The sequence below is a fragment of the Eucyclogobius newberryi genome, unplaced genomic scaffold, assembly GCF_026437365.1.
Source record: "Eucyclogobius newberryi isolate DKJ021-1_F unplaced genomic scaffold, fEucNew1.0.hap1 SCAF_15, whole genome shotgun sequence".
Classification (NCBI taxonomy): domain Eukaryota; kingdom Metazoa; phylum Chordata; class Actinopteri; order Gobiiformes; family Gobiidae; genus Eucyclogobius; species Eucyclogobius newberryi.
Window position 1 is genome coordinate 32,348,274 of NW_027315779.1, and position 27,464 is coordinate 32,375,737.

Consider the following 27,464-nt stretch of genomic DNA (forward strand, 5'->3'; position numbering starts at 1 on the left):
CATACACAGACACACACACAGACACACACACACACACATATACACACAGACACACACACACACACACTCTCCTCTCTCTCTCTCTCACACACACACAGACACACACACACACACACATATACACAGACACACACAGACACACACACACACACAGACACACACACACAGACACACACATATACACACACACACATATACACAGACACACACAGATACACACACACACACAGACACACACACACACAGACACACACAGACACACACATATACACACACACACACTCTCCTCTCTCTCACTCTCACTCTCACTCTCTCACACACACACACACACACACACACACTCCCATCTCTCACTCTCTCTCCTCTCTCTCTTTTGCAGGTTCACAGAACTCTGAATCCACTGGGGAAAACAACCGCTCAGGAACGACACACTTTTTCATCACAGATTATTTCATTGTGTTTTTTGCAGGATGTGCAGTGACCAAAGTTTTAACAAACCTCACTTTGTATTCTTCAAAGATTTTATTTTTCAATGATCCAAAGAAAATATTTTGGCTTTTGAGCTCTATTTAAAAAGCAGACAAAGGTCCGAGACATTTTTATTTTTTATGTATTAAACGTCTTTGTAAGTCCTTTGTAAGTTCTGTGTGAAAACCCTCCTGAGAAACCTCAGTGAAACTTTATTTTCATATTTAACCGACACAGGGACTTCAAAAGAGGTTTGATAAGTTAAAAGTACATAATGTATTCACTCTAAATACAGCTTTGAGAGAGAAAATGAGAAGGGAAAACAATTATTACAACTTTCTTTGACAACCATTGTAAAAGCTCTTATTTCAATCAATTGCAACAATATGAAAAATGGACTGTGATTGATTTGACTGCGAATAAGGCTGTGTGCTCGTGAACCCCTGGTTGGAAAACACTGACCTTTGAACCCTGGACCGGGCTTCACAAAACCTCACTGCTCATCTTCTAATCAAATCTGTTTAAAGTTACGTGCTCGTCTTAAATGTAAATGTTTTAATCTTGTTTTTTATTGTACCGTGACCTTGGGCTTTGTCAACAACACCTGTAATAAAAAAGAATGATTTGATCATGATCTGACCAGTCTGTTTTGTACCAATCTTTATGTGATGATTGTGCACCCATATTATCATTGTGGAGTGGTTTTAAGATTGTAGACATGTTAAAATATCTATATTAGCTACTCAACCAATCTCTTTATTATATTTTGAAAACCTGCTTCAGGCTGAAAAAGTAACTGAAAGTAAATTAGTTCTGAATGAAGTAATTTAAGCCGATGCAGTTCAGTCTGATTCAAAGTTCTAAAAGTGTAACAACAATATTTAAAGACAAGAGAGTTCACACTTGGGTTTTTTATTGAAACATGTATTTGTCACACACAACACACACATTCACTCCGCTTGACCTTTGGTTCCACATCCCTTTGGTCTAAACCAGGCTCCCGCAGAAACATGAAGAAGATCTCAGAGAAGTGATTATCAATGATCAGCTGAAAGTGGACCTTACAGTTATGGTCCCTGACTGGTTTAAAAATAAATTATTATAAGGTTGTCTCCATATGAAACAAAAATCTCGAGCTTTGTTGTTTTTCATTCATTGGTTGAGTATAAACCCATGATATTTCACTGACTGATACCAAAGCTGAAGTGTCCAAAGAGGTCAAAATGATAAATAAAGCTTGTGAACTTATAAACCTTAGCAGTGGAATTTAGAGAGCAACTTAAAACAATAATAATAATAATAATGTAACTAAAGCTGTAAAGAGTTTGGGGAGCTTCAAAGTTACAGCATTTGGAGTGATGCTCTAGAGTTGGGTGAAAGTAGAAGTATTAGATTGGATGACTTGGATTTGACCATGTTTACCTCAGATCTGTGGACACAAATATTATTATACTGATTTATTCTAAGATACGAATACATTGGACATGATGGACAATTTTGGTTTTCAAAATACAAAACCAGTCTTCTACGTGCTACATACAAATGCTGTGCTTTGGTCGACTGTGTAAATAGAAAAAGCTCTGTTAAAGTCTAGACTCCCACAGAAAGATTGTCATAATACATAATACTCTTTAAATAAGTTGAAAACTATCACACCCAAAACCTAGGGGCTCTTTTGACCAGATTCTATCCACAACAGAATATTTAAAAAACAAACAAAAACAACGTTGGGAATAAGAGGCATCCCTGGCGTGTCCCCGGGCATCAGTGATGGTAGGCCCCTGGGCATCAGTGATGGTAGGCCCCCGGGCTTCAGTGATGGTAGGACCCCGGGCATTAGTGATGGTAGGCTCCGTTCCATGTCCGATACCACGACCTGCAGCAGAAGAAGGTTATGGGGCCCGTTTAACACATTGGGTTTTTGATATACTGAACATAACAGAAACTATGAGCGGGCTTCAGGGGTGTGTGACCTTTTAAACCCAGAAAGGCCGATGGAGCATATCAGTGACCGACCACCTGAAAACTCAGCTTTGGCTCTCGCCAACTACAGCTGGACACTCCACAATCAGAATCAGAATCAGAAAAGGTTTATTGTCAATGAACGTGATTCAAAAACATAGGAACTTGTCCTGGTGGTTCGATGCAACACAAAACAATAAAACAATAAAGTATCAGATTAAAAAAAAATAATAATTAAAATAAAAAATAGGCTTAATATGTACACAAATTTACAGTTGTACAGATTGACATATGTGGTGCAGAAAGTGAATAGTGAGTGATTAAATTGTAGTTAAAGGGAAAGTGTTCATGAGTCCAACAGCAGAGGGAGGTTCTGGTCCAGAGCCTCCAGGGCCAAAGATGGCGGCCCATTCAGGTCAATGGCAGCTGCCCAGTGGCGCATGTCGCCAGTTAGCCTTTAGCTCTTTGTGCACTGTGGCCCAGAAGTTACTAGGCTCGCGTACCATGTGATCGTGCTGACCAATCAGAGCGAGAGTTACTAGAGCAGCGCTGAAGCCAGATAAAGCGAAATATAAAAAAATGGTTTTAAGAAAACTGAAGGATTTTGAACCGGAAAAAAGGCGTACTTTTAGTCGCTCCATGGTGGGCACGGAGCGAGGGGTGCGCACGGAGCGAGGGGTGCGCACGGGGCGAGGGGTGCGCACGGGGCGAGGGGTGCGCACGGGGCGAGGGGTGAGCACGGGGCGAGGGGTGAGCACGGCACGGGGCAAGGGGTGAGCAAGGGGCGAGCACGGGGCGAGGGGCGAGCACGTTGCGATGGGCGAGCACGTTGCGATGGGCGAGCACGTTGCGATGGGCGAGCACGTTGCGATGGGCGAGCACGGGGCGAGCAACTGTCACTGAAAAAATGAAGCTGGTTCAACATGGATCTATTAAAATATGGCGTTCACCTTAAAGTCCAGCTCATGGTCTGATGCTTCTTTACTTTTACAATATTTACAATACAACAGAACATTTGATTATAAATGCAATTTGTTTTCATATGTCAATTTAATTATTACATTTTATACATAGTGCTAAACTGTACATTTTGTTATTTATTATTCAGTGTTTTGTGGTGTGTCGCAAATAAAATATAAAACCATAAACAAATGTCGAGTTTGCTTTTTCACTGACAATAAAATAATTCAGATTTTTATTGTTGAGTTCACTGCAGCGTTAGACTCAGCTTGTGCACTCTCTCTCGTGCACTCTCTCTCGTGCACTCTCTCCCGTGCACTCTCTCCCGTGCACTCTCTCCCGTGCACTCTCTCTCCAGGAATTGCCGTCCCTACTGTCCCGACCTGCCAGAGGGCTCAGGGGGTTTGATCCACTGAGGAGGCGAGCATGCTGCTGGACCCCGTCGGCCCATGTGGTGGCTGTGTCCTCCCTGACTAGAGACCGGGGCTTAGCCGGACCACGTCTTCTGTGAACCTGTGCCTGTCTCAGGAGAGCTAACTCAGCCTCATGGTAGTTGTCAGCAGTTAGAGGCAGATCATCAGCTGACTGAGCCTGGACTGGACCTGGACTGAACCAGGACTGAACCAGGACTGGACCAGGATTGAGCCTGAACTGAATTTGGACTGAACTAGGACTGGAACAGGACTAAGCCTGGACTGGACTTGGATTAAACCAGGATTGGACCAGGACTGAGCCTGAACTGGACCAAGACTGAACCAGGACTGAGGCATAAAGGGCTGGTAGGATCTTGGAGGGTCCATCCTAATCTGGTGTGCACTGCTGCAGGTCCGCCAGAGAAACCGGGACGTACTGGTTCCATTGGAGTTATCAAATGCTGGGCATCCTTGATCGTGGGCAGTGGAAGGGCTCTAAGGTGGCGACATTTGTCCTGCAGAGCTTGGATGGGATGAGTGTGGCAGGTCAGGTTCAGTTCTCTGGTAGTAAAGGCTTGATTTATCTTGTAGCACTTGCCTGGCTCTGAAATCAGAGACTTCCACAAACGCAGACTCCACAAACTCGCTAGCTCAATGGGTTCACTGCTAAGTGTGAGCTGTTCCGCCTGCCCGTGAAGACCTAGCTGGAGTATAGCCTCATTCAAAAGTATCACCCAGTATGGCGTAAGTTTCAAGTAATTGGTTACCGCTCCGGAGGATAACTCCACTGAGCTTGAGTAGGACTTGGCGGCTACTGGCTGGCCGGTCAATGTACAGAACTAACTAGATGGACGCTTGCTTCTGGTACTTGGGGCTTACCAGCAGCGGCAGTCCTTGGCGGGTGTTCACATCATGGAGGATGTCCAGGTGCATCCTCTCACATTGTTTACACCTGGCTTTGAGATTCCACTTGGCAGCCGGGTGCTCACAGCCACATCTCCAGCAGCGGTGGTTTGTCTTGATCCACTGTGTCTTCTGCTCCACTGACAGGAGTTTGAAGTTGCTGCACTTGTTCAGATAGTGCTGAGTTGCATCAGTTGACCCAGAGATGTAGCTGCTTCCCTCGCTAGCTCAATGGGTTCACTGCTAAGGAGAAGGGTGGTCGATCGCTGAGCGTTGGCTTTTAGGGTGGCCCTGGTCTATCTCTGTCCGGGTTACTGCTGGATTGGTCCCTCCTAATTTGGACCCTCACTTCATATTCCAGCAGGTCAGCCAGGTCTAGAAGGGTTGGAATGGGGGTATGAGTGGGGAATCTATGGAAGTTGGATCTCTGGTCATGCAGTAATTTAGCTAAAAGGCAAGAGACGTGTGAGCTGTACTGGAGCTTCCCAGTCAGTGCAGAAGCCCAACCAGTGCTCAGACCTGAAGACCGAATTACGCAAATTCTTCAATGTTCCCATTTCTTATGTGGGGCCCATCCATCAGTTTCGAGATCCTCTTCAGCACAAGCTGCTGGGGTTGGCCAAATATCTCTGTGAGTGCTCTCATAGAGTCCGTGAATGGGCACAGACCGTAAGCAGCGCTTCCTCACATTGGAGCTTATCTGTGGGTATCTAGAACTTAAAGTGCTCTGGGGCACGAGTTTCAATCTGGCGAGTCCTCAGACTTGAAGTCTGGGATCGATGGCTTAGGACTAAGGTTGACCTCTGAAGCTACGGCTCGGCTGTAGGGAAAATGGTTTGGTGGTGATGGATATGATGGATCAGGTGAGCATCTGTTCCCACTGAGTCTCCTCTCATAACTATCTGTGGGACCGTAGTCACCAGAGTGCTCTCTTACCCTCTCATATCCGTAGTGGCAGCCGTCGCGATGAGCTCTTGAACTACTTTGGTGATGGAACGGAGCAAGACGATTGTACTTGTGACAGTGCTTTGGGTAACTTGGATGGTGTGGAGCCATACCAACTGGGCGTGGCTGGAGAGCCGCGTTAGTTTTAGGGACCGCGGCATTTCCCTTATAGCCTCATGGCTAACCCTAACCTTAACCCCAACCTTAACCCTAACCTTAACCCTAACCCTAACCCTAACCTTAACCCGGCGCGGTCTAAAACGGCGCTAAAACGCGGTCAAATAGCGGCGCAGTTTCAGGAGCCGCGGCGCACAGCCGGCACAAAAATAACATGGCAGTTTCGGCCACGCGCCGTGGCTCTGCAGACACTCCCATACCATAAAGGCTTTTGGTCCAAGGGTGGGTGCCTGGGCGCAGCCTGAGGCTCCCCTCTGCTGCCCCCCAACCGCCTAGGGGGCCAGGAGAGGTACCCTCAGCCACCTCCCGGGCACCCACCCTTGAGCGTTAGTTCTGATAGCCGCTGAATGTCCGCTGGAACGTAGGCCCCCCCCTGGGCCACAACAATCCTAGCTTAACACTTCCGAGTATGGACTGAATAATTAATGCCTTTTAAATTGTTTTGGCTAACTGCTGCTGTCTCGCTTGTTTGGACACGATGGCTGACTTACCCGGTAGAGCTGTGGACTTGTGAGCTGACAGAGGGAGAGCTGCTGGGGGAGGCTCCTCCTCCTGGACTGGAGGGAGATGAGCTGGAAGACACTGAACACATCACTGTGTTAAAGCTACACGCACTCGTGAGTGAGTGTGAGTGTGAGTGTGAGTGTGAGTGTGAGTGTGAGTGTGAGTGTGAGTGTGAGTGTGAGGAGGTTTTACCTGCACTGGAGGCCAGGGGGCTGTAGGACCTGGGGGCGCCAGTCTAAGAACACACACCAGGAACACACAGTTACAGCTCCTCTTCTCTTCTCTTCCCTCTGTTTCTGTCGCATACTTATTTTACTAATTCTATGATTAAAGGCAATAACTGTAACAACAATACAATCATTGCTGTTACTACAAACTACAAACTAGTTTTAGTCCTAATATCTGGCAACCCAAAGTGAGGAGCTCATTCTGCCCTCTGACCACCCAACTTTTATTTTACATTACAATTGTTGTCAGTAAAAAACATTATTTGATTTGAAATGTTTATTTAAGGGTAAACTTCTGTCAGACTTAAATAGATCAGAATACAAATATGATGTAAAAAAGAAGATTTCTTTTGCAGCGGCTCACCATCCTGGAGCTGTAGCCATGTTTGACCGGCAGAGTGGCCACCGGGCTGTAAATCCTCTTTTCCTTCTGTCTCCTGTTGCAGAACCACACCCGCACCACCTCCTTCTCCATGGCCAGCTGTTCTGAGATCAGCGTGATTTCCTCCGAATTTGGCTTAGAGTTCTGAGGAGGTAAGACAGAGGAAGTGACACAGAGGAAGTGACACAGATGAAGGAACGCAGAGGAAGTGACACAGAGGAAGTGACACAGAGGAAGTAAGACAGAGGAAGTGACACAGAGGAAGTGACACAGAGGAAGTAAGACAGAGGAAGTGACACAGAGGAAGTGACACAGATGAAGGAACGTAGAGGAAGTGACACAGAGGAAGTAAGACAGAGGAAGTGACACAGATGAAGGAACACAGAGGAAGTAAGACAGAGGAAGTGACACAGAGGAAGTGACACAGATGAAGGAACACAGAGGAAGTAAAACAGAGGAAGTAAAACAGAGGATGTAAAACAGAGGAAGTGACACAGAGGAAGGAACACATGGTGTTGTAACGACCCTGAGCCTGTGTCGCTGCTAAAGGGAGATTGGGTCCTGTACCTATGTATGACGCGCTGCAGATTGTAAAAGGAGCACACTGAATCACGAAATGCGTTTTGGAGATTGAATTATACACAGCAGCTTTACACGCAGGTTACACAAAGAGGGTGTCAATGTAGGCCTATGATGAGTAATCAGCAAACAAGAAGCAAAAAAGAATGCAAAATTTTACGAAACAAAAATTGCGGCTACTCTGCTTCTCCCCTCTCCCCCCTGTCAGAGCAGAAAGCCACTTGCACATCACCACGTGACCACCGTCACCATAGCAACCCATAACAGCATAGACTGTGGCTCCTACTCAGAGAAATTAATGTTTGTGTAAATAATGCATTTGACTCAGTGTATTGACTCGTAAGCTCGGCCTCATATCTTAGTACACAGTTCATACACTGGAGCTCTCCTGCATGAAAACACTGTTACTGGACTGTACCATTATACAACACTGAGGGGGGGCGTAACAAGAAACACAGAATTACATCAGTAACACATAAGTAACAGAGAGGTAATACATAAGTAACACAGAGCAAAAACAGAAGTAACACAGAAGTAACACAGAGGTAACACAGATGTAACAGAGAGGTAACACAGGGGAACAGAGGTAAAACAGAGGTAACTGCAAAGTGCAAAGTGCATGTGCAAAAATATGGTGTCTTCTCCATCAGCAGAACAGGTAATGATGGTCCTTTTATCTTGTTCACACAATTTGGTCAAACTACAAATAAGTGACAGGGATGTTAACATCAGCAAAAATGTACTAAAACCTCCCTAAAAACAAATAAACCCATACACATTTAAGTATACATAAATATATATAAAACCCTATAACCCAACACCTAACAATGATAAAAACCCTTGAACCCCTGTGCCAACCCCATTGTGCTGGGGAACTCATTTCTAGAGGGAACCCTTATAAGGGAACTCATTTCTAGAGGGAACCCTTATAAGGGAGCTCATTTCTAGAGGGAACCCTTATAAGGGAACTCATTTCTAGAGGGAACCCTTTGACTCCTGGACACAAGAACAGAGGAAGTGAGTAACATACACAATTCACTAAAAACACCACAAACCACATTAACACACAAACGCCTAAACATCCTTAACAAATATTGCATTATATCTTGCACATCACCAATTGATCCAACAATTTAATTTGTTTCCCTTTTCCCTCCAGGACAGACGGCTTCAGTTAAAGTGCCCCTGTGCGCCAGATCCAAACATGGGATAAAAAGAGACATTACTTCAATCAATATTTACAAATCTATTTTGTGCAATTGTCTTTTTAAAGTGCAAATAGATGCTTAAAGTGCTGTGTCCGATCAAATGAAATGTGATTTAAAGTGCAAACAGTGAAAAGTGTAAAGTGCTAGTGTAACAAACGGGCTCTTTGTTACAGTAACACAGAAGTAACACAGAAGTAACACAGAGGTAACACAGAAGTAACACAGAAGTAACACAGAGGTAACACAGAAGTAAGACAGAGGTAACACAGAAGTAACACAGAGGTAACACAGAAGTAACACAGAAGTAACACAGAAGTAACACAGAGGTAACACAGAAGTAAGACAGAGGTAACACAGAAGTAACACAGAGGTAACACAGAAGTAACACAGAAGTAACACAGAAGTAACACAGAGGTAACACAGAAGTAACACAGAAGTAACACAGAGGTAACACAGAAGTAACACAGAAGTAACACAGAGGTAACACAGAAGTAATACAGAAGTAACACAGAGGTAACATAGAAATAATACAGAAGTAACACAGAAGTAACACAGAAATAACACAGAGGTAACACAGAAGTAACACAGAGGTAACACAGAAGTAACACAGAAGTAACACAGAGGTAACACAGAAGTAACACAGAAGTAACACAGAGGTAACACAGAAGTAATACAGAAGTAACACAGAGGTAACATAGAAATAATACAGAAGTAACACAGAAGTAACACAGAAATAACACAGAGGTAACACAGAAGTAACACAGAGGTAACACAGAAGTAACACAGAAGTAACACAGAGGTAACACAGAAGTAACACAGAAGTAGCACAGAGGTAACACAGAAGTAACACAGAAGTAACACAGAGGTAACACAGAAGTAATACAGAAGTAACACAGAGGTAACACAGAAGTAATACAGAAGTAACACAGAGGTAACATAGAAGTAATACAGAGGTAACACAGAAGTAAGACAGAGGTAACACAGAAGTAACACAGAAGTAACACAGAAGTAACACAGAAGTAACACAGAGGTAACACAGAAGTAACACAGAAGTAACACAGAGGTAACACAGAAGTAATACAGAAGTAACACAGAGGTAACACAGAAGTAATACAGAGGTAACACAGAAGTAAGACAGAGGTAACACAGAAGTAAGACAGAGGTAACACAGAAATAACACAGAAGTAAGACAGAGGTAACACAGAAGTAACACAGAAGTAACACAGAAGTAACACAGAGGTAACACAGAGGTAACACAGAATTAACACAGAGGTAACACAGAAGTAACACAGAAGTAACACAGAGGTAACACAGAAGTAATACAGAAGTAACACAGAAGTAACACAGAAGTAATACAGAGGTAACACAGAAGTAAGACAGAGGTAACACAGAAGTAACACAGAAGTAACACAGAAGTAAGACAGAGGTAACACAGAAGTAACACAGAGGTAACACAGAAGTAACACAGAGGTAACACAGAAGTAAGACAGAGGTAACACAGAAGTAACACAGAAGTAACACAGAAGTAACACAGAGGTAACACAGAAGTAAGACAGAGGTAACACAGAAGTAACACAGAGGTAACACAGAAGTAACACAGAAGTAACACAGAAGTAATACAGAGGTAACACAGAAGTAACACAGAAGTAACACAGAAGTAACACAGAAGTAACACAGAAGTAACACAGAGGTAACACAGAAGTAACACAGAGGAACACAGAAGTAACATAAAGGGACAAAGGTAGCACAGAGGGACAGATGTAACACAAAGGGGGCTCACGTCATGAAAGCGTTTCTCCAGGGTCATCTTGATGTTGGTTTCGATGCTGGTCCGTTTCTTGCGCTTGCGCCCGTAGCCCTCCATCAGCGGGGGTAAAGGGGAGGGGTTATTCAGGGAGTCTGTGGGTGAGTTCTCTGGTAAGAGCACAAATACACAATCACTACTACTACAGTGTATGTGTAGAGCGCTTTTCCACCTTCAAGGCACTCAAATCGCTTACTAGTGCATTATTTCTTTTAAGAATGTTCCAAACTGTGGATTTGGTCACACCTAATGTTTTTGCCATATCTCTGTTGGTTTGTTTTGATATTTCAGCCTAATTTTTGGGCCCTAATGGGTCTTGAGAGTTGATTGCAACCAATTCCAAATGCAAATAGCACACTTGAAATGAAGTCTAGACCATGTAACTGCTCCTTGTAAATGGTATTATGAACAAATACCACACAATTGGCCATGGAACAGCTGAGCAGCCATTTGTCCCATTACTTTTGGTCCCTTAAAAAGTGGGAGGCACATATACAAACTGTTGTAATTCCTACACTGTTAACCTGATTTGGATGTAAATACCCTCAAATTAATGCAGTTTGTTTCATTTCAAATCCATTGTGGTGGTGTATAGAGCCAACAATATTACAATTATGTTGATGGTATCTATGCCCCTGACTGCGAATTATCTAAGAAAACTGTAAATTTGTTGAAGAAATTGCATCTGCTGATATGAGACATCCATGTCCCTCTGGGCACGTTACCACTGGTTCACTTTTGAGCGGATTGGTACAATATGAAAGTGTCTATGAAAGTGTCTCCACTGTCTTAAGTGAACGGCTCTTTTAAAGAACAAATATTTTTCAATGAAGATTTTGAAGATGAAAACAAAACAGAACAAGACCAGAGAGACTTTGCCACAGTCGTAGGAGATGCCAGAATAACTGAGCTTTGGCTGCATCTGCTGGCTGCAGAGGGAATTACTCGAGTTTAAAATCAACACTGTTTGCTAATCCAGCTGGTGACCGACCTCCGGGTTCAAGCATACAGTTATACTGATCGTGATTTAACTTATAGACTTTAAAAAATGCAAAGAAGATTCTCAGAACCAAATCATGCTTTTGATGAGGGAACAATTTAGAACATGGTTAAAAGCTCCAAAAACTCAATTTTCCATAATATGTGTCCTTTAAGTGATCCAAAGCTGACCCTTCAATGGTAAGTCTAGCTTCCATAGTGGTCTGGCTTGCTGTATTTCCAGTGATGTAAGGGGGCCTTCATATAAAAAACAAAGCTAACAAAGCATGTTAGCAGCAGTTTCCTGTATATTGACGTACAACACTCGCGCAAGACACAAAATATAATGTTTTTTGTATCATCTCTCGTCTAACAGACACACTTTTGGAATTACTAAACCTTTTTTGTCAATTGCTGATTCGGACTCATGATTAAAAAGTATAATTCAGTTGCAATTCAGGTTTTAATTATTGAGGAAATATTTGCCATGTTTGGGTCAGTTGATCATGTCCGTTCTAAAGTGTGCCAGTCGAAACATGTCTTCTATATTACCGATACTTGTGTCCCTCTGTTACCACTGTCCCTCTGTGTTGTGGAAATCTAGTAAATATTTGAGTTGAGATGCGATACCTGCGTCACTGAGCCACTTCTCCAGCAAAGGCTTAAGTTTGCACATATTCTTAAAGCTGAGATTGAGCGCCTCAAAGCGGGATATTGTGGTTTGGCTGAAGTCATTGCCGTATAACTTTCCCATAGCAAGCCCGACGTCTCCCTGGACAAAAAAGTATACTGAGGACACACTGAAGGCAAACCAAGGACACGTTTGATAGGACTGTGCACTCAGAGCCCTTCCTGAATGTGAGCGTGTGCCCTAACCTTACCTGAGTAAAGCCTAGTTTGATACGCCTCTGTTTGAAGGCCTTTGCAAACTGTTCCAGCTCCTCCAGATCACTGGGCTCATCCTGCGTTGTCATAGCCATGTGTTTGGCGATCTGAAGGTGGGACATGTCCATATGGGTGTCCAGACTGGAGCGGCCCATGGACTGGGACAGAAAAAAACAACACAATAATTCCTTGAATTGAACCGACAAACTGATTTTCCCAAATTTTCAAGAAACTCTAGTGGTTTACCTGGGAGTTGAGTCCAGACTGGTGCAAGAGGCTGGAGGTGGAGGCGTTTGGCAGGGAAAGAAGGTTCTGCTGGAGAAGAGCTGAAGAGAAAACACGTGAGATACAGAGGATCTCTACAAATAACAATACAAGTTACTGATTTCTGTCTCTTTTAATGTTTGCTTCTTCAAACTGTTCTGAATCTTGTTTGCAGTAACTCTGACATACTGCTCTGTTTTAACTATGGATATTTACACAGCTGTCTGAGGCTGTCTGTGGATGTGTTGTGTACCTGGGTGAGTGCTGGCGCTCTGGGACAGCAGGAAGGAGGAGGGCGAGGTCAGGTGAGTGGGCGGGGCCAGGTGAGCAGGGGGCATCAGGACCAGCTGCTGGACAGTGTGCAGTGACGGCAGTTCCTGCACAGAGAGGGTCAGAGGGAATAGAAGTTATGCGGATACATCACAACACTTGTGGCAAAACTCTATGAGTGTCAATGAAGGCTAATGAAATGTTCCACTGGGGCACTTCCAGGATGCCAAGTTTGGACGTGTCTGTCGTACCAATGGGAATAACCAGTTTTTATTAACCTGGGGAGACCTGATATTTCAGCGTGGGAGCAGACATATAATGAGCCTGGACACTTATTTGTCTAAGAAAAACAATAAGAGAAATGGCACCAAGAACCAGGCAAGCACTGCTGCACCTCAATCTGCTCCAGCACTCAGGTGGGGGTTGCTCCGCCTCTCCACCGGCCGCTGCGCGCCCAGGCCATGTCACTCAAACGCTCTAGCTCCAGATCATTCTTCTGCAGAGGAGACTAGGATAAAATAGACGTGGCCCAGGTGGAAATCTAAGAACCTAAGAATTGCGTGCTGGACACACTCACACATTCATCTCTCTGTCGATCAACCCTACATTATGTATTAATTTACCAAATGTTTTATTTAGGGATTCACCAGTACTTTGTGAGCTTGAGACATCCAATGTCGGCTGAACATGTAAAATCCAGTCTACACCTCAGACGAGGGTTCCCTCAGAGTAGTTTGCGATCAGGTTTATAACTTCAGTATAGAAAGTGAGGTCACTTCCTGGTGGAGCAAATACATGTATCAAAGTAAACACACTTCCATTTGTATTTCCTTTGACCAATACAAATCTGCCATTTTTATCTTTGTGTTCAAAACTCTGTTCAAAGGCTATACTGCTTCAGATCAATATGGCCACACCCTTTTTGCCCTTGTAAGAGGAATAGAAAAGTCTGTTATAACCAAATTTAGTCAATTCTCTATGTTCTAAGTTGTTTGAATGGGTTTACCGTAAGTAATATACATTTTTGCTTTTTTCATCTTTGTCAGTAGCTTTGACTGCTTAATTAGACTCAGTATGCCATTGGCATTAAAATATGCTATTCAACAACAGAACACAATAGAACAGCTCATGCTAAAAAAGGGCAAAAAGCTCACATATCCAAAAAGAGATCAGAGGGTGGAGGGAAAACCATATCTCTAGGCAAAAAAAAAACAATAGTGGAACATACTGACTCACATTGGGCAGATACCCACATGTCTCCAGTACAGTCCAGGTCCTTTTCATTGAAATAAAGAAAATAAAGGGAAAAAAGGTCAGACCAGAGTTGGCAAATGCTGACGCCTCTTCTTCTGAAGTGAATCTTCTTATCTTCCCCTTCATGTTGATCCTTAGCGTTGCAGTATAAAGCAGAGCATATTTCAAGTTCTTCTCTCTATAGGTCTATTGACCACTTGCGCTGAGTAGTCGTTGAAGAAAGAGGCTTGGGGCTTGGTTGATCCAGATTGACCCGTAGCAAGATGTCTGGATGCGGCCCTGCTTATCACTGAAATTGTGGAATTTCAGTAAAATAGGTCGATGTTCCGGAGCCGGTTTTCGGAGCCAAAGAGAGTCTATTTTTATTTTTCCAGCTTTTGTCGGAAGTTTGAGATACTCTGGGATCCAGGTCTCCATAAACTTGACCATATCCCTGCCCTCAGTGACCTCTTTAATACAGACAATCTGCAAATTACATCGGCATTCTCGGTTTTCCAGGTCATCCAATTTATCGAAGCACACACCTAATTTGACAATTCTGCCACTTTGGTTTGTAAAACGGAGACACTGTCCCTCAGGTCAGAAACTTCGACCGCCGCAGGGGAAGACCGAAGCCGAACAGACACGTCCGCAATGCACCACAATCTTTCCTTTCCGCACCATGTATTTCTAATTCTGTTATTTCAGCTCCTAATATTTTATTTTGTGCTTCTGTCAAAATGAGGGTGTCCAAAAATGGTTTATTTGATCTTTTTTCACTCCTGAAGTTTTGGAAAAAACTCACACCGCTGCTACCGAAATATATCTTGAAAATCCCTGTTTTACCCACAAAATTCCAAGAAACGAGGTGTAACAGATGTGAAAACGAGGTGAAGACGGTAACACTACGGGAAGTAAACAAGCAAAGCTGACCACAGCTCTGGTGGAAAACAGCCCGCCTCACGAGCTAACATGGCTAAAACGGCTAGCAGGCCCGACGTGGCTAGCAGGCCCGACAGCCCGCTCCCCACTGGTAAACAAAGCTTCGTCCCCGAAGTTGGGTCTCCAAGCTCGCACTTGTAAGAAGGTGGAGGGAAGGTCACTTTACACTGGCCATTATGATGCATGAAATTTAAAGATCACCTAATATAATACTATTATTCCTGTTTCTGTAAGAAGGTTAAAATCTCTGAAAAGTCGATTTTGCATGATATGGACCCTTTAAAGTGAAATGCAGTGTGAATTGGTGGCTTTGAGAGCAGAAATTAGATCAGCGCTTGATGCTGCTCGATTTGAACAAATCTAATATAAAGGAGCTAAAAGAGACAGAACCAGCAGATTGAGCAGGCATGGATGAAGCTGAACAGCGTATTTCAGACAATACGGACGAGCTGCAGACTATGAGGGCCATAACAATAGAGAGAGCACATCGCCTGAGCAAAACAAGACCAGCAGCTGATAAACCACGAGGCCTGATAATGGGGTTTCTAAACAATCGTGTGAAGGAACGTGGCATGAAGGCTGCAAAAGTTAAAGGAGACCTCCAGTACAAGCACGTCTTCTTTGCCCTGGATATCCCATATGAGGTTCGTCAACAACGAGAAAAGTTCCGCCACATCTGTGAGGAGCTCAGGAGGAGAAAACTGGGTTTTCGTTCCAAGCGACTCTTCTGGTGACTTTCGAAGTTAAAAAGCTCAGAACACCGGTAGAGGTGATTCTGAGGAGAATGCAAAACACAGAGAGCAACTAAAGATGGAGCCACCAGCGGTAATACATGTAGAGGTGTACTTCTTTAACAAAAACGGCATATTGAACCCAATCAGACAATCAAAAATTTCATAAGAAATTAGAAAGGAAAGAATAAACATTTAACATAAAAAACAAACACAATTTTGTTTTCATATTATTCATCATACAGAGGCAAACTCAAGAAGGGAGTTGCAATATTGATTTCGAACTGAATAGCTTAGAGCTTAGCTTATAGTTTTGAAAGTAAAGACAATGACGGCAGATATGTATTGGATAAGGGAACTATTAATGGAAAGGTATTTCTTACTGAATCACCTTTTGAATGTGGATGCTCCACCAGGGAGTGATATCACCGTCTATACTAATAATGTGGACCTGATTGCAAACCACTCTGAGGGAACCCTAATCTATGATTGGAATTGTTGCATTCATTGGATGTGTCAAACTCAAAGGGCACTGGAGGAACAATAAATAAGAAGTTCTGTAAATGAATTAAGAATATAGGACTGACATCTGAACCCTACTGCACACCAGTACACCCATTTTTCCCAATACACATGAAATTTACTCGATAATAGATCATTTCTATATCTTCAATAAAGACAGATCTAAAATCACAGAGGCAGATATTGGCACAATAGACTTAAGTGACCTCCTATTTACATTACAGCGCCAGAGGCGGAGCCAGACATTCTAAACATCCGGGGCTTTGCCCAAAAAGTAAGGGAGAGGGTTCATTCAGGCCGATATTGTGTGGTATTATGTGGCAGTAGCATTTAGTTGGTAACATTTACCTTTTCAAGAAATTGTGCATCTTGGTGTTCTATTAATATAGCACATTTAAAAACACCAGGTAATATAAATTACAATTAAACATACAAGACATGTAAAAGCAAGGCAAAAATAATGCTATAAATGTTTTGCTCATCTTGGGTTAAAAGCCTGTGAAAACGAAACGTTTTTTAACAAAGATTTAAAAATATTCAGAGATTGGGCTGTTCTAATGCCCAGGGGAAGACTATTCCAGAGTCTGAGACTTGCTCCTGCCAAGGCGGTCCCCTCTGGTTTTCAATTGTGGAACATCTAAGATCATCAGATTTGCTCTTTGATCTTAATGCTCTACTAGGAAAATGGACGGACAAAAGCTCTGAAAGATAAGGAACCAGTCCATTCAAACATTTGAACAATACCTAAAAATAAATCCTGACGCTCACCTGTAGCCAGAGGCAAGAATAGGAGAAATGTGATCATATTTTCGGGTGCCTGTGTGCAAACAAGCAGCTGCATTCTGGACTAACTGTAGGCGTTGGATGGAGGCCTGGTCTAACACGGAAAAATTTCTGGCAGACTGGAGACAGAAGGAACTGAATGGCCCCAAACATGATCACCAAATATCACAATTTCTGTCTTTGAATCATTTAACTTCAAAAAAGCTCTCCATTCTCTTCCTTCCCTCTTCCACATCCTTAAGACAGCTAAACAGGATTTTGGCACAATCTATGTGACTGTTTGTGGATATTAGGTTTGACAGGTACTCGGTTTTGGCACAGCCTACAGCTTTCTGAAAAATACTCAAACAGCCTCTTAAAATACCCTGAGAAACATGAAGCCTGTCCTTTTTCCACCTCCTCCTAGCACGTTTGCATTCACACCGAAGTGTGTGGTCATTGAACTATGGAACATAGTCTTTGGGCTCCAAGCATTAAAAAGAACAACTGAGTGGTATAGATGGAGTTAAACATATTAATTAAAGGCGCAATGGACGATTTTTCGGCGATTTGAGAACGCAGGCGGAAGTGCACATGCCACTCCCCCGTGCGGACTGATACAACACACAGGTGCATTTGTTTATTAGCGCAACGGAGCGCATCGCTCGTCTCCCGTAGATTTCTGTCCACTTCTGCGTCAGCTCGAACTGTCTTTCTCCGTCTTCATTTTGCCCCGTACACTGAGGGAACTATATTATGATAGATCCATGCGCTTAGGCACGCGGAAACGTGGGCACGAACCGCACGCGGCTGCAGGTGAGCGGTAGGTGCGTTTTATGATTGATACGTGGCAGGACAAATGATTTATCCACGCCACGAGGAAATATGATAAAAAAAATTGCTGAAAAAAATCGTCCATTCCACCTTTAACTCATCAACACTTGAGGCGCAAAAGAAATAAAAGCACTGGTGAATTCCTGTGCTGTTGCACAGTTAATTACACGTTGGTTGCGCATAAAGGTGCATGGTCTAGCCACTGTGAACAGGACAGAGAAATTATTCGATACAGTGATCCCTCGCTATATCGCGGTTCACTTTTCGCGGTCTCGCTGCTTCGCGGATTTGCATCATGCATTGTGTTCTGCATTCTGATTGGCTAAACAGTCTCTCCGCGTCTTCTCTACCTGTGTGTCAATAACGTTATGGATTAATATGTACACGTACGTAAAACTGCTTGCCAAATTGAAGTTTGCGAGGCCGGTGAGAGCGCGCGTGTGAGCTGCGGGACACGCCGGTGACAGCGGCGCGCGTGAGCTTCAATGTTTTATGGAGTATTTCATTGTATAATAACTAAAAAAATAAAGGTTTCTACTTCGCAGATTTCGCCTATTGCGGGTTCGTTTTGGAACGTAACCCCCCCGATAAACGAGGGTTCACTGTATATGTGTGCTACAAAGATCCTCAATCTACACATTTAATCTGTAAGAAAGAACGAGGTCGAGTGTGTGGCCCTTTTGGTATGTGTGGCCATTAACCCACTGCGTTAGGTTAAAAGAATCCACAACTTTTCGAATGTCCTTAACCAAAGGTTTCTCGTCACAGGAAACATGGATGTTTATGTCACCAACAATTAAAGAATTGTCACAGTTTAGAGCCATTTCTGGTACAAAGTTTGAGAAATCCAGAATGAAGTCTTTGTGTGTTAATGAACGCGCATTGGACATGGACATCACGTAACTCGAACAACTGAAGCTCAAAACTGGAGAAAGGGCTTGATGGACACTGCCTGCATTTAATACTGGATTAAATGACGAGGCGAGCCCTCCACCTTTGCCAGAGGTACGAGGAGAATTAAGAAATAAGCAATCTAGGGAAAGGAGCTCAGAAAAAGCCAAACACTCACCAGGGCGTAGCCACGTCTCAGTCAAAAACATTAGATCCAGAATGCCGCAACACAAAGAAGTAATTTAGTATCAAGGTCTTGTTTGCCAGCAATCTGACATTTATCAGTGCCATCCAAAGTATATCCTCGTCATTTGGCGTATAGGCACGAGCTAGCATGTAAAGGTTTTCCTGATTAAGGCAAGCTCGGCGACTTCTCTGGGAATGGATCTGCCACTCCACAGGCAGTGGAGACTGGACATAGGAACAATCCATCTGTGGGACTCATGGGATCCATGAGTAGGATGCAAGCATTTCTTTCCAGATTTCAGGTAAGCCCTGATTTTTACCAGGACACCTCACTTTTGCCAAAGGTGAGATACGCAGATAAGTTGGTATAGAGGCCAACAGGGGCAGAGGAGGACATAAAGACTGCTACAGCGCTTCAGGAAAGTTTCTTGAGATGCTTGAATATTAAGTAATGACTGACAAAAATACACAAGCGTGGCAGAGACATTTAAACAGTAAGTATAGATCCATATAAAGAAGAAGCCAAGCAAAGCGGAGAGACGGAGCGCCGTGCACACTGCTGCCGCCATCTTCCATGAGACCAAGACCAAAGAGCTGTCAAAGGACACCAGAAACTAAATTGTAGACCTGCACTAGGCTGGGAAGACTGAATCTGCAATAGGTAAGCAGCTTGAAATCAACTGTTGGAGCAAATATTAGAAAATGGAAGACCAGTATAATCTCCCCCGACCTGGGGCTCCATGCAAGAACTCCAGTGGGGTCAAAAGGATCACAAGAACAGTGAGCAAAAATCCCAGAAACACACAGGGGGACGTAGTGAATGACTTGCAGCGAGCTGGGACCAAAGTAACAAAGGCGACCGTCAGTGAGACACTACGCAGTCAGAGACTCAAATCCTGCAATGTCAGACTTGTCCCCCTGCTTAAGCCAGTACATGTCCAGGCCCATCTGAAGTTTGCTAGAGAGCATTTGGATGATCCAGAGAAGGATTGGGAGAATGTCATATGGTCAGATGAAACTAAAATAGAACCTTTTGGTATAAACTGTTTGGAAGAGAAAGAACGCTGAGTTGCATCCAAAGAACACCATACCTACTGTGAACCATGCAGGTGGAAACATCTGCAAAGGGACCAGGAGGACGGATCCGTGGAAAGGAAAGAATGAAGAGGGCCATGTGAGTCTTGAGATTTTGAGAGAAACCCTCCTTCCATCAGCAAGGGCATTGAAGACTAAACATGTCTGTGCGTTTCAGCATGACAATGATCCCAAACACACCACCCGGGCAACGAAGGAGTGGCTTTGTAAGAAGCATTTCAAGGTCCTGTAGTGGTCTAACCAGTCTCCAGATATCTACCTCATAAAAAATCTTTGGAGGGAGCTGAAAGTCTGTTTTGCCTAGCGACAGTCCCAACACATCATTAGAGGATGATTTTGGAGGAATGGGTCAAACTTACAGAAAACCTTTGACCATTGCCAATAAAGGGTATATAACAAAGGATTGAGATTAAGTTTTGTTATTGACCAAATACTTATTTAATAAATGATCTAAAAAACAGACAATGTAATTTTTTTTCTCACTTTGTCTCAACTGGTGGCTGACTAATTACTATTTTGCCCCATTGTACATAACTTCATACAAAAGCACCACATGCTCAAAAAGGAGTAGGGAGAAGCACAAAATCATCCAGCCCTACCCCACATTTACAACAAACACAGGCTCGTTCCTAAAATCAAAAGAGTTATACTCCCCAACAAACATGTTTTTTTTTCTTTGCTTGAAATCTTAATGGGCAAGAACGAGCCAAAGGTCTCAAACCCACAGTAGAAGGTGTTAAGTTGCTCAGACATTTTCCGGTCATCTGCAGCATGGGAAGCTCTGGGCTAATGCAGATTCAAGCAGCATTTGAATCCTTCTATAAAAAACGTTTCTCTAAAATTGTAGAAGAGATATAAATCCCTCAATTTTCCCACTATGTCAGATGAGCAAAATACAAATTTGGAGCTGAAATATGTGTTGGAAATACAAGTTGCAATCAAAAGAATAAAGAACAATAAATGAGGGAGTGAGCTTTATACCTCCAGAGTGGTATAAAGCTCTGAAAAAAACACATAAGGCGATCCTTACACACGATGAACCATATACAAAATCAACAAAACAAAGCCATAATAATTAGTTTATGCTGAGAAGCATAAATTAAAGCTGTTAATTAAAAAGTGCTTAACAAATTTCAAATAGAATATGAAAAATATTGCGACTCTTTACGATGGTCCAACATCGAATATTAAAGTCAATGGTCACTGAACAGATCCACTGACTCTGGAAGGAAGGGTGAGACAGGGCTGTGCCTGGTCTCCCTCCTGTTTGCTTTATACTCAGAACTATTGGCCTAATTTATTAGACAATCCGCAACAATACATGCTGTTACAATTGAGGGGATGGAACATAAAATTGCATGCTATGCAGATGATGTTCAATTATATTTGACCAAACCAAAATTTCTACATCCAACGTGATGCATTTTATTCCGGAAATTTGTCCAATGTCTGGATACAAATAAAATGTTGAAAAAAATGAAATCATCTCATTCCAAGCAAATGCTTCAAAATTTGGTCTACAATGATCAGACAGGATTTATTGCGAGACGACATGCGCAGGACGATCCCTGCACATCCCAATCAGAGAGGGGTTTATTGCCATTGTCAGAATGGCACTTTGGTCACTTTGAGTGTTGTAAAGGTCTTTATAAATAAAGGTTGATTGATTGATGGATGGATGGATGGATGGATTGATTGATTGATTGAAATTACTTCATGAATACAGACGTCAGCGCCACAGACCCGAGTCATTAAGTCCAGTGATCTGGGGCTTCTTGGGGACAGGGACAATGATGGACATGGCATTCCAGGGAGGTGTTAAAAATGTCTGTGAAACCATAAGCAGGAGCAGCGGAACAGGAACAGGGCTGTGATGGTCGGTTTGGAAGACTCTGTTAGCCTTATTTCTTTAAAGTGCTGAGCAAATTTTAAGTAGACAACTTGGTTATAAGAATATTTGTCAATGGTCATCCGACAGGCCCACTGGCTCTGGAGGGGGTGAGACAGGGCTGTGCTTGGTCGCCCCTCCTTTTTTCTTTGTGCTTTGAACCACTGGCCTAGTGTATTAGACAATCAAAAACATTTCACAGTGTTGCAGTTGATGGGATGGAGCGTGGGGTTGCCTGCTGTGCAGATGATGTTCTATTATATTTGACCAAACTGAAAATTTCCATACCCAATGTGATGCATTATCTTCAAAAGGCTTATCCAATGTTTAGATACAAATTAAATGTACAAAAACCTGAAATGTTCTCATTCTGGTGACCCCCTTTGACCTTTGGAGGGACCTATCCAATTGAATGGCAAACAGAATCTCTTGGATGTTTAGATGTTGTCCTCCATGGAGGTTTTCCAATTTCCGTCCCCGTCCGGCTGTTTGATGAGGGGAATAGGACAATCTCTGGATTTGTGAGGTGGGGTGGAAAGCTTTGCATCCGATTCAAACCTCTGCAGTTATCGGGAGAAGGAGGAGGTTGGAGTTTCCCTTGTCTGAGAGGTTACTTTGTTTCTGCTCGGAGTGTTGTTTTTCTCACAGATGTCGTTGTTGGCGAACCTGGTAAAGACGATGAATTGCCTTTGTACTGCAGGTCTCCTTTAACTTTTGTGGCCTTCATGACTCCTTCACATGACCGTTAAGAAACCTTACCATTAGGTCTCATAGTTGATCAGCTTCTTGTCTTGTTTTGGCCCAGGCAATGTGCTTTTTCAATAGTAATGGGGGGGGGACTGCAATTCCAGTCCTGGAAATGAGCTTAAGAATCCGCTTCTTGAGCAAACGTTCAGTGTTTGCCCCCTCCTCACCTTCTGGAACTCCCACAAGTCTGGGATTCTTTCTGCTGGACCTGGACTCCAAGCCTTGTATGGTTTCTCCCCGCCCTCACCTCATAAGGGCTGTCTGTTGTAAAGTTACATCTTCTCCACCTCCCGATGGGGCGGACCTGGAGACTCCACACCGGGACGGTGCTAGGCTTAGCGGCAGGGGACAGTGTCACTACCTCGGCCTTCAGCTCCTCTAACTTGTCCAAAATGTCCGAATGATGCTGCTCCACCCCAATGGAGCATGCTCTGCCTCTTCCTCCCGCTTTCAGGTCTACTATGTTGGCTTTATTCTCTCAAGTCTGGCATTATTGTTCCACACTCCTCTCCTCCTTCTGATGGGGAAGGGCTTTCAGGAGCTCTGGGCATATTAGCCATGCTAGCCTTGTTAGTTTGTGAGGATACAGTCCATCAGCTTTGATTGTTTAGCTGCCTTAGCGTTACCTGTCCTGTGTTTTCCATGTCCACTCATCTCCTGCTCCTTGTTTCTTGGGATTATGTGGGTGAAACTGTGACTTAAGGAACAATTTGGCAGTAGCGGCATGAGTGTCTCTAGCATGATGTCATAACTGGAAGTCCAATCCTGATTTTTCATCATTCTGAAACCCATGGATAATAGCTGAGAGCAGAGTGTGTAGAGTGTGTGTACCCCTGTGAGCTGAGGGGCCCCAGACATGGGCCCCGGAGAGCTGTGACTTAGAGGACATGTCTTCAGCGTGGACTCACAGTGAGGAGAGTCACTGATGTCTTCCGTTTTTATCTGGCAACACAAAGCACACATGAGAAGCAGACAATGCCTGGAACTGCAGCTTGTGCTCACGAGTCACAGCCCTGCCTCTGTCCTGGAGCACACGCTATGCAAATAACCCCAACCTCTCATTGTACTGAGCCCCTGCTCGGCAAACAGCCTGCCTCCTCCGAGAATATTTAGAGAAGAAACCAAATAGCAGAAAACTGTTTGAATTCTGTTTTAAGCTGAAAACATTCTAACTGTGTGTACTGACCTGTCTGCTGAACGGCAGCCCGCTCTGCTCTGCAACCAAACCACAGCAAACAGTTAGTGCAAAGTACTAAATATAAACCATCGGATTGTAGCCATAGGCTAATTTACATCCATTCAGAATCAGAAGAATCAGAATCAGAATAAGGTTTATTGCCACAAATATTTATTCTCACAAACACTTTTTCATGCACCGGCATACTGTATGATCTGCCAGTCCAGCAGATCCAAGTACCAATCAGGCCCATCCCAGTTTAGCTTCCAGGATCTGATGAGATCAGGCTTTGACAAGCTGGTATGGCCACACCCCTTCCATTGAAAGGATGTAGAAAACAATCCCTGCCATGTGCATAGTGAAACAGAACGGTTTTCAGCCTAGATTTGAACATAGTCAGAGTAGAAGCTTCCAGATCAGATGGTTCATATGGCCCTAACATGTCTGAGATGTACTTTGGTGCTAGGCCATGGAGAGACTTGTACACAAGCAGAGCTGCTTTAAAGTATCTTCTCTGAGCCACAGGGGGCAGTGCAGAGACCTGAGAACAGGACTAATGTGATGGTACTTCCTGGTTCTAGTCAGGACCCGAGCAGCAGCGTTCTGGATGTACTGCAGCTGTTTTACAGCTTGTTTGGAGAGGCCAGTGAGCGGCCGTTACAGTTTAATCTACTTCTACTTCTAAGTCTCTCCAAATCTGGTTTAGACACTATTTTATCTAGACTTATTTTTCTTTATCTTTCTTTATCTTTATCTTCATGTGGTGCTATGCTGGGTGCCATGCTGTACCACGTGGGTGCTATGCTGGGTGCCATGCTGTACCACGTGGGTGCTATGCTGGGTGCCATGCTGTACCACGGTGGGTGCTATGCTGGGTGCCATGCTGTACCACGGTGGGTGCTATGCTGGGTGCCATGCTGTACCACGTGGGTGCTATGCTGGGTGCCATGCTGTACCACGGTGGGTGCTATGCTGGGTGCCATGCTGTACCACGGTGGGTGCTATGCTGGGTGCCGTTCTACATATTGTACTGGGTATAATGCTGTGTGCCATACTGGGTGCCATGCAAGGTGCTATGTTGGGTGCTATGTTGGGTGCCATGCTAGGTGCCATAGTGAGTACCATGGTGTACCATGCTGGGTGCTTTGCTGGGTACTATGGTGGGTGCCATGCTGTACCATGCTGGGTGCAATGCTGGGTGCCATTCTAGGTGGTATGGCCTGTTCGGTAACAGGTGGCCACACAGGTGAGGCTGGTACTGCTCCTGGCACAAAGCTCATTTGCCTGTCAAATGTGGCTCTGGGACTGTTTGGGAAATAAACTGAGCTGGAGATACATATGCAAATGAGCAGTAACTTCCATCACTGGTCAATGCCCCTACACACACACACACACACATACGCACGCACACACACACACACACACACACACATACGCACGCACACACACACACACACACACACACATACGCACGCACACACACACACACACACACATACGCACGCACACACACACACACACACACACACATACGCACGCACACACACACACACACATACGCACGCACACACACACACACAGACACAGACACAGACACACACAGACACACATACGCACACACACACACGCACACACACACACACACACACGCACACACACGCAGACACACACAGACACACACACAGACACAGACACACACACACACAGACACACACACACAGACACACACACAAACAGACACACACAGACAGACACAGACACACACACACACACACACACACAGACACACACACACACACAGACACACACACACACAGACACAGACACACACAGACACAGACACACACATACACACGCACACACACGCAGACACACACAGACACACACACAGACACAGACACACACACACACAGACACACACAGACACAGACACACACATACACACGCACACACACGCAGACACACACAGACACACACACAGACACACACACACACAGACACAGACACACACAGACACAGACACACACATACACACGCACACACACGCAGACACACACAGACACACACACAAACAGACACACACAGACAGACACACACACACACACACACACACAGACACACACATACACAAACAGACACAAACTTCTTCCATCTGGGAAGAGCCATCGTGCCGTTTCACCCGCCACAGCAGGAGTTATGACTTTAAACAATGCACTTAAAAACTGCTACAGACACTTATTTTTTATATCTCTTTGAAAATGATGATGTCTCTTTGTCTCCTAAAACTGGGTTAGGGACATCTTCGTATGTTAATTTGAATGGAGGAATGAATGCTGTGCTTTGAGCTTCTTGCAACTTTTTTGTGTTGTTTTATACTGCAAATGGCAACTAAAATTAAACCATATTTGTTGATCAGGTAAAGTGGGACACTACCATACTAACATGTGTTTTTTGAATGCAGTTTGACTAAGATACTCCTGAATATATATTATTTAGATGACACAATACAAGAAACGTTCATACAAAGACAGAAAAAGAGAAAAAAGGAAGAAAACAACCAAACCACACGGGCACAGGTCCTTACACAGAATGTAATGACACACAGCATAACCCTGTGCTCTATGAAGAACATTACTTCTCATTTAGGTTCTTTCAACATAAAAACTTTCACCTACACTATTTATTTAGTGCCTAGAAAGAATTTAGTCCCCAAATCAAAAGAGTTTGCTCATACCAAGCAAGTCTTTGTCACAGTAACATATCATTTAATTTGACCAAACTGATTGTCCCATTTTATCTGAACAGACGCTCAGCTCGAGGGAAGGAGTTTTAGGAATGGCGTTTCTAAAATGTTTGATCTATTACTTAAACAAGTACTTAAATTTGACAACATTTAAGTACTTAAGTCATTTAAGTAAAACAAACAAAAGTGGAATTGATTTTTAGGTGACATTATTACCAAAAAATGTCCCACTTGACTGTATCTGGATTTACCATAAACAAGATGGTCAATTCCAGCTTAAAATGAAGAGTTTATAGCTTGTTTTTTTATTATCCTCTTTCTTTCTTTTTTCCACCAATGTGGATCTGTTTGCCAAGCCTTTATCTCTCTATTCAAATATCCAACTGCCTCAGAATAAGTCACAGGTGTAAATGTCTTACCGGGCTCCGCTGCGGGCTCCGCCTGCTCCACCTGTGCGCTCATCTCAATACTGTTCTGAAATGATAAAAAGCTGATTTTACTACACAATTGTAACTTAAGCAGGGGCCCTCATGAGGCGCGCCGCCAGCACGTTCTTGGGCCCCTCCCTCTCCCCAGCGCCGCGGACAGGTGGAGCCATCAGTCCTGTCCTGTGGTCACCTGTGGGGGCCACGAGGAGCAGGGAGAGGCCGCCGGCTGTGCTCCCGGGGGCCCACACACACAAACTTACCCGCTCGGATGTGTGTGGAGTGTCCCGGGGCCATGGAGGGCTTGGAGCCACAGGAGCAGTGTGTTACCGGCGGCAGCTCGCGGACATGTTCGGCTC

The 27,464-nt window shown here is 43.9% G+C and overlaps 2 protein-coding genes across 4 annotated transcripts in view; one reads left to right on the forward strand and one right to left on the reverse strand.

The window, feature by feature from the left end:
- Positions 1–1,047, forward strand: part of slc37a2 (solute carrier family 37 member 2) — a 29,862-nt gene extending 28,815 nt beyond the window's left edge. The window contains exon 18 of the mRNA XM_072446994.1: positions 380–1,047. Coding sequence (XP_072303095.1) covers positions 380–395 — 16 coding nt within the window. The 3' untranslated portion in view covers positions 396–1,047. The remainder of the gene's footprint in view (positions 1–379) is intronic.
- A 404-nt stretch (positions 1,048–1,451) lies between these two features.
- On the reverse strand, positions 1,452–27,202 carry pou2f3 (POU class 2 homeobox 3). Of its 3 annotated transcripts, none has more exons than XM_072446997.1 (12): positions 27,100–27,202; positions 23,947–23,975; positions 23,592–23,702; positions 12,913–13,036; positions 12,642–12,721; positions 12,392–12,553; positions 12,141–12,282; positions 10,509–10,627; positions 6,924–7,085; positions 6,525–6,567; positions 6,320–6,410; positions 1,452–2,344 (listed from the first exon to the last, which is right to left on the reverse strand). In XM_072446997.1, the coding sequence occupies exons 1-12, from the start codon at positions 27,140–27,142 to the stop codon at positions 2,305–2,307; spliced, it is 1,146 nt and encodes a 381-aa protein (XP_072303098.1). In that variant the 5' UTR covers positions 27,143–27,202; the 3' UTR covers positions 1,452–2,304. The 3 variants fall into 3 exon arrangements, with proteins under 3 accessions (XP_072303098.1, XP_072303097.1, XP_072303099.1); XM_072446996.1 differs by having other exon boundaries at positions 1,670–2,344; positions 10,509–10,642; positions 27,100–27,186; XM_072446998.1 differs by lacking the exon at positions 23,592–23,702 and having other exon boundaries at positions 1,674–2,344; positions 10,509–10,642; positions 27,100–27,179.
- Positions 27,203–27,464: the final 262 nt, after the last annotated feature.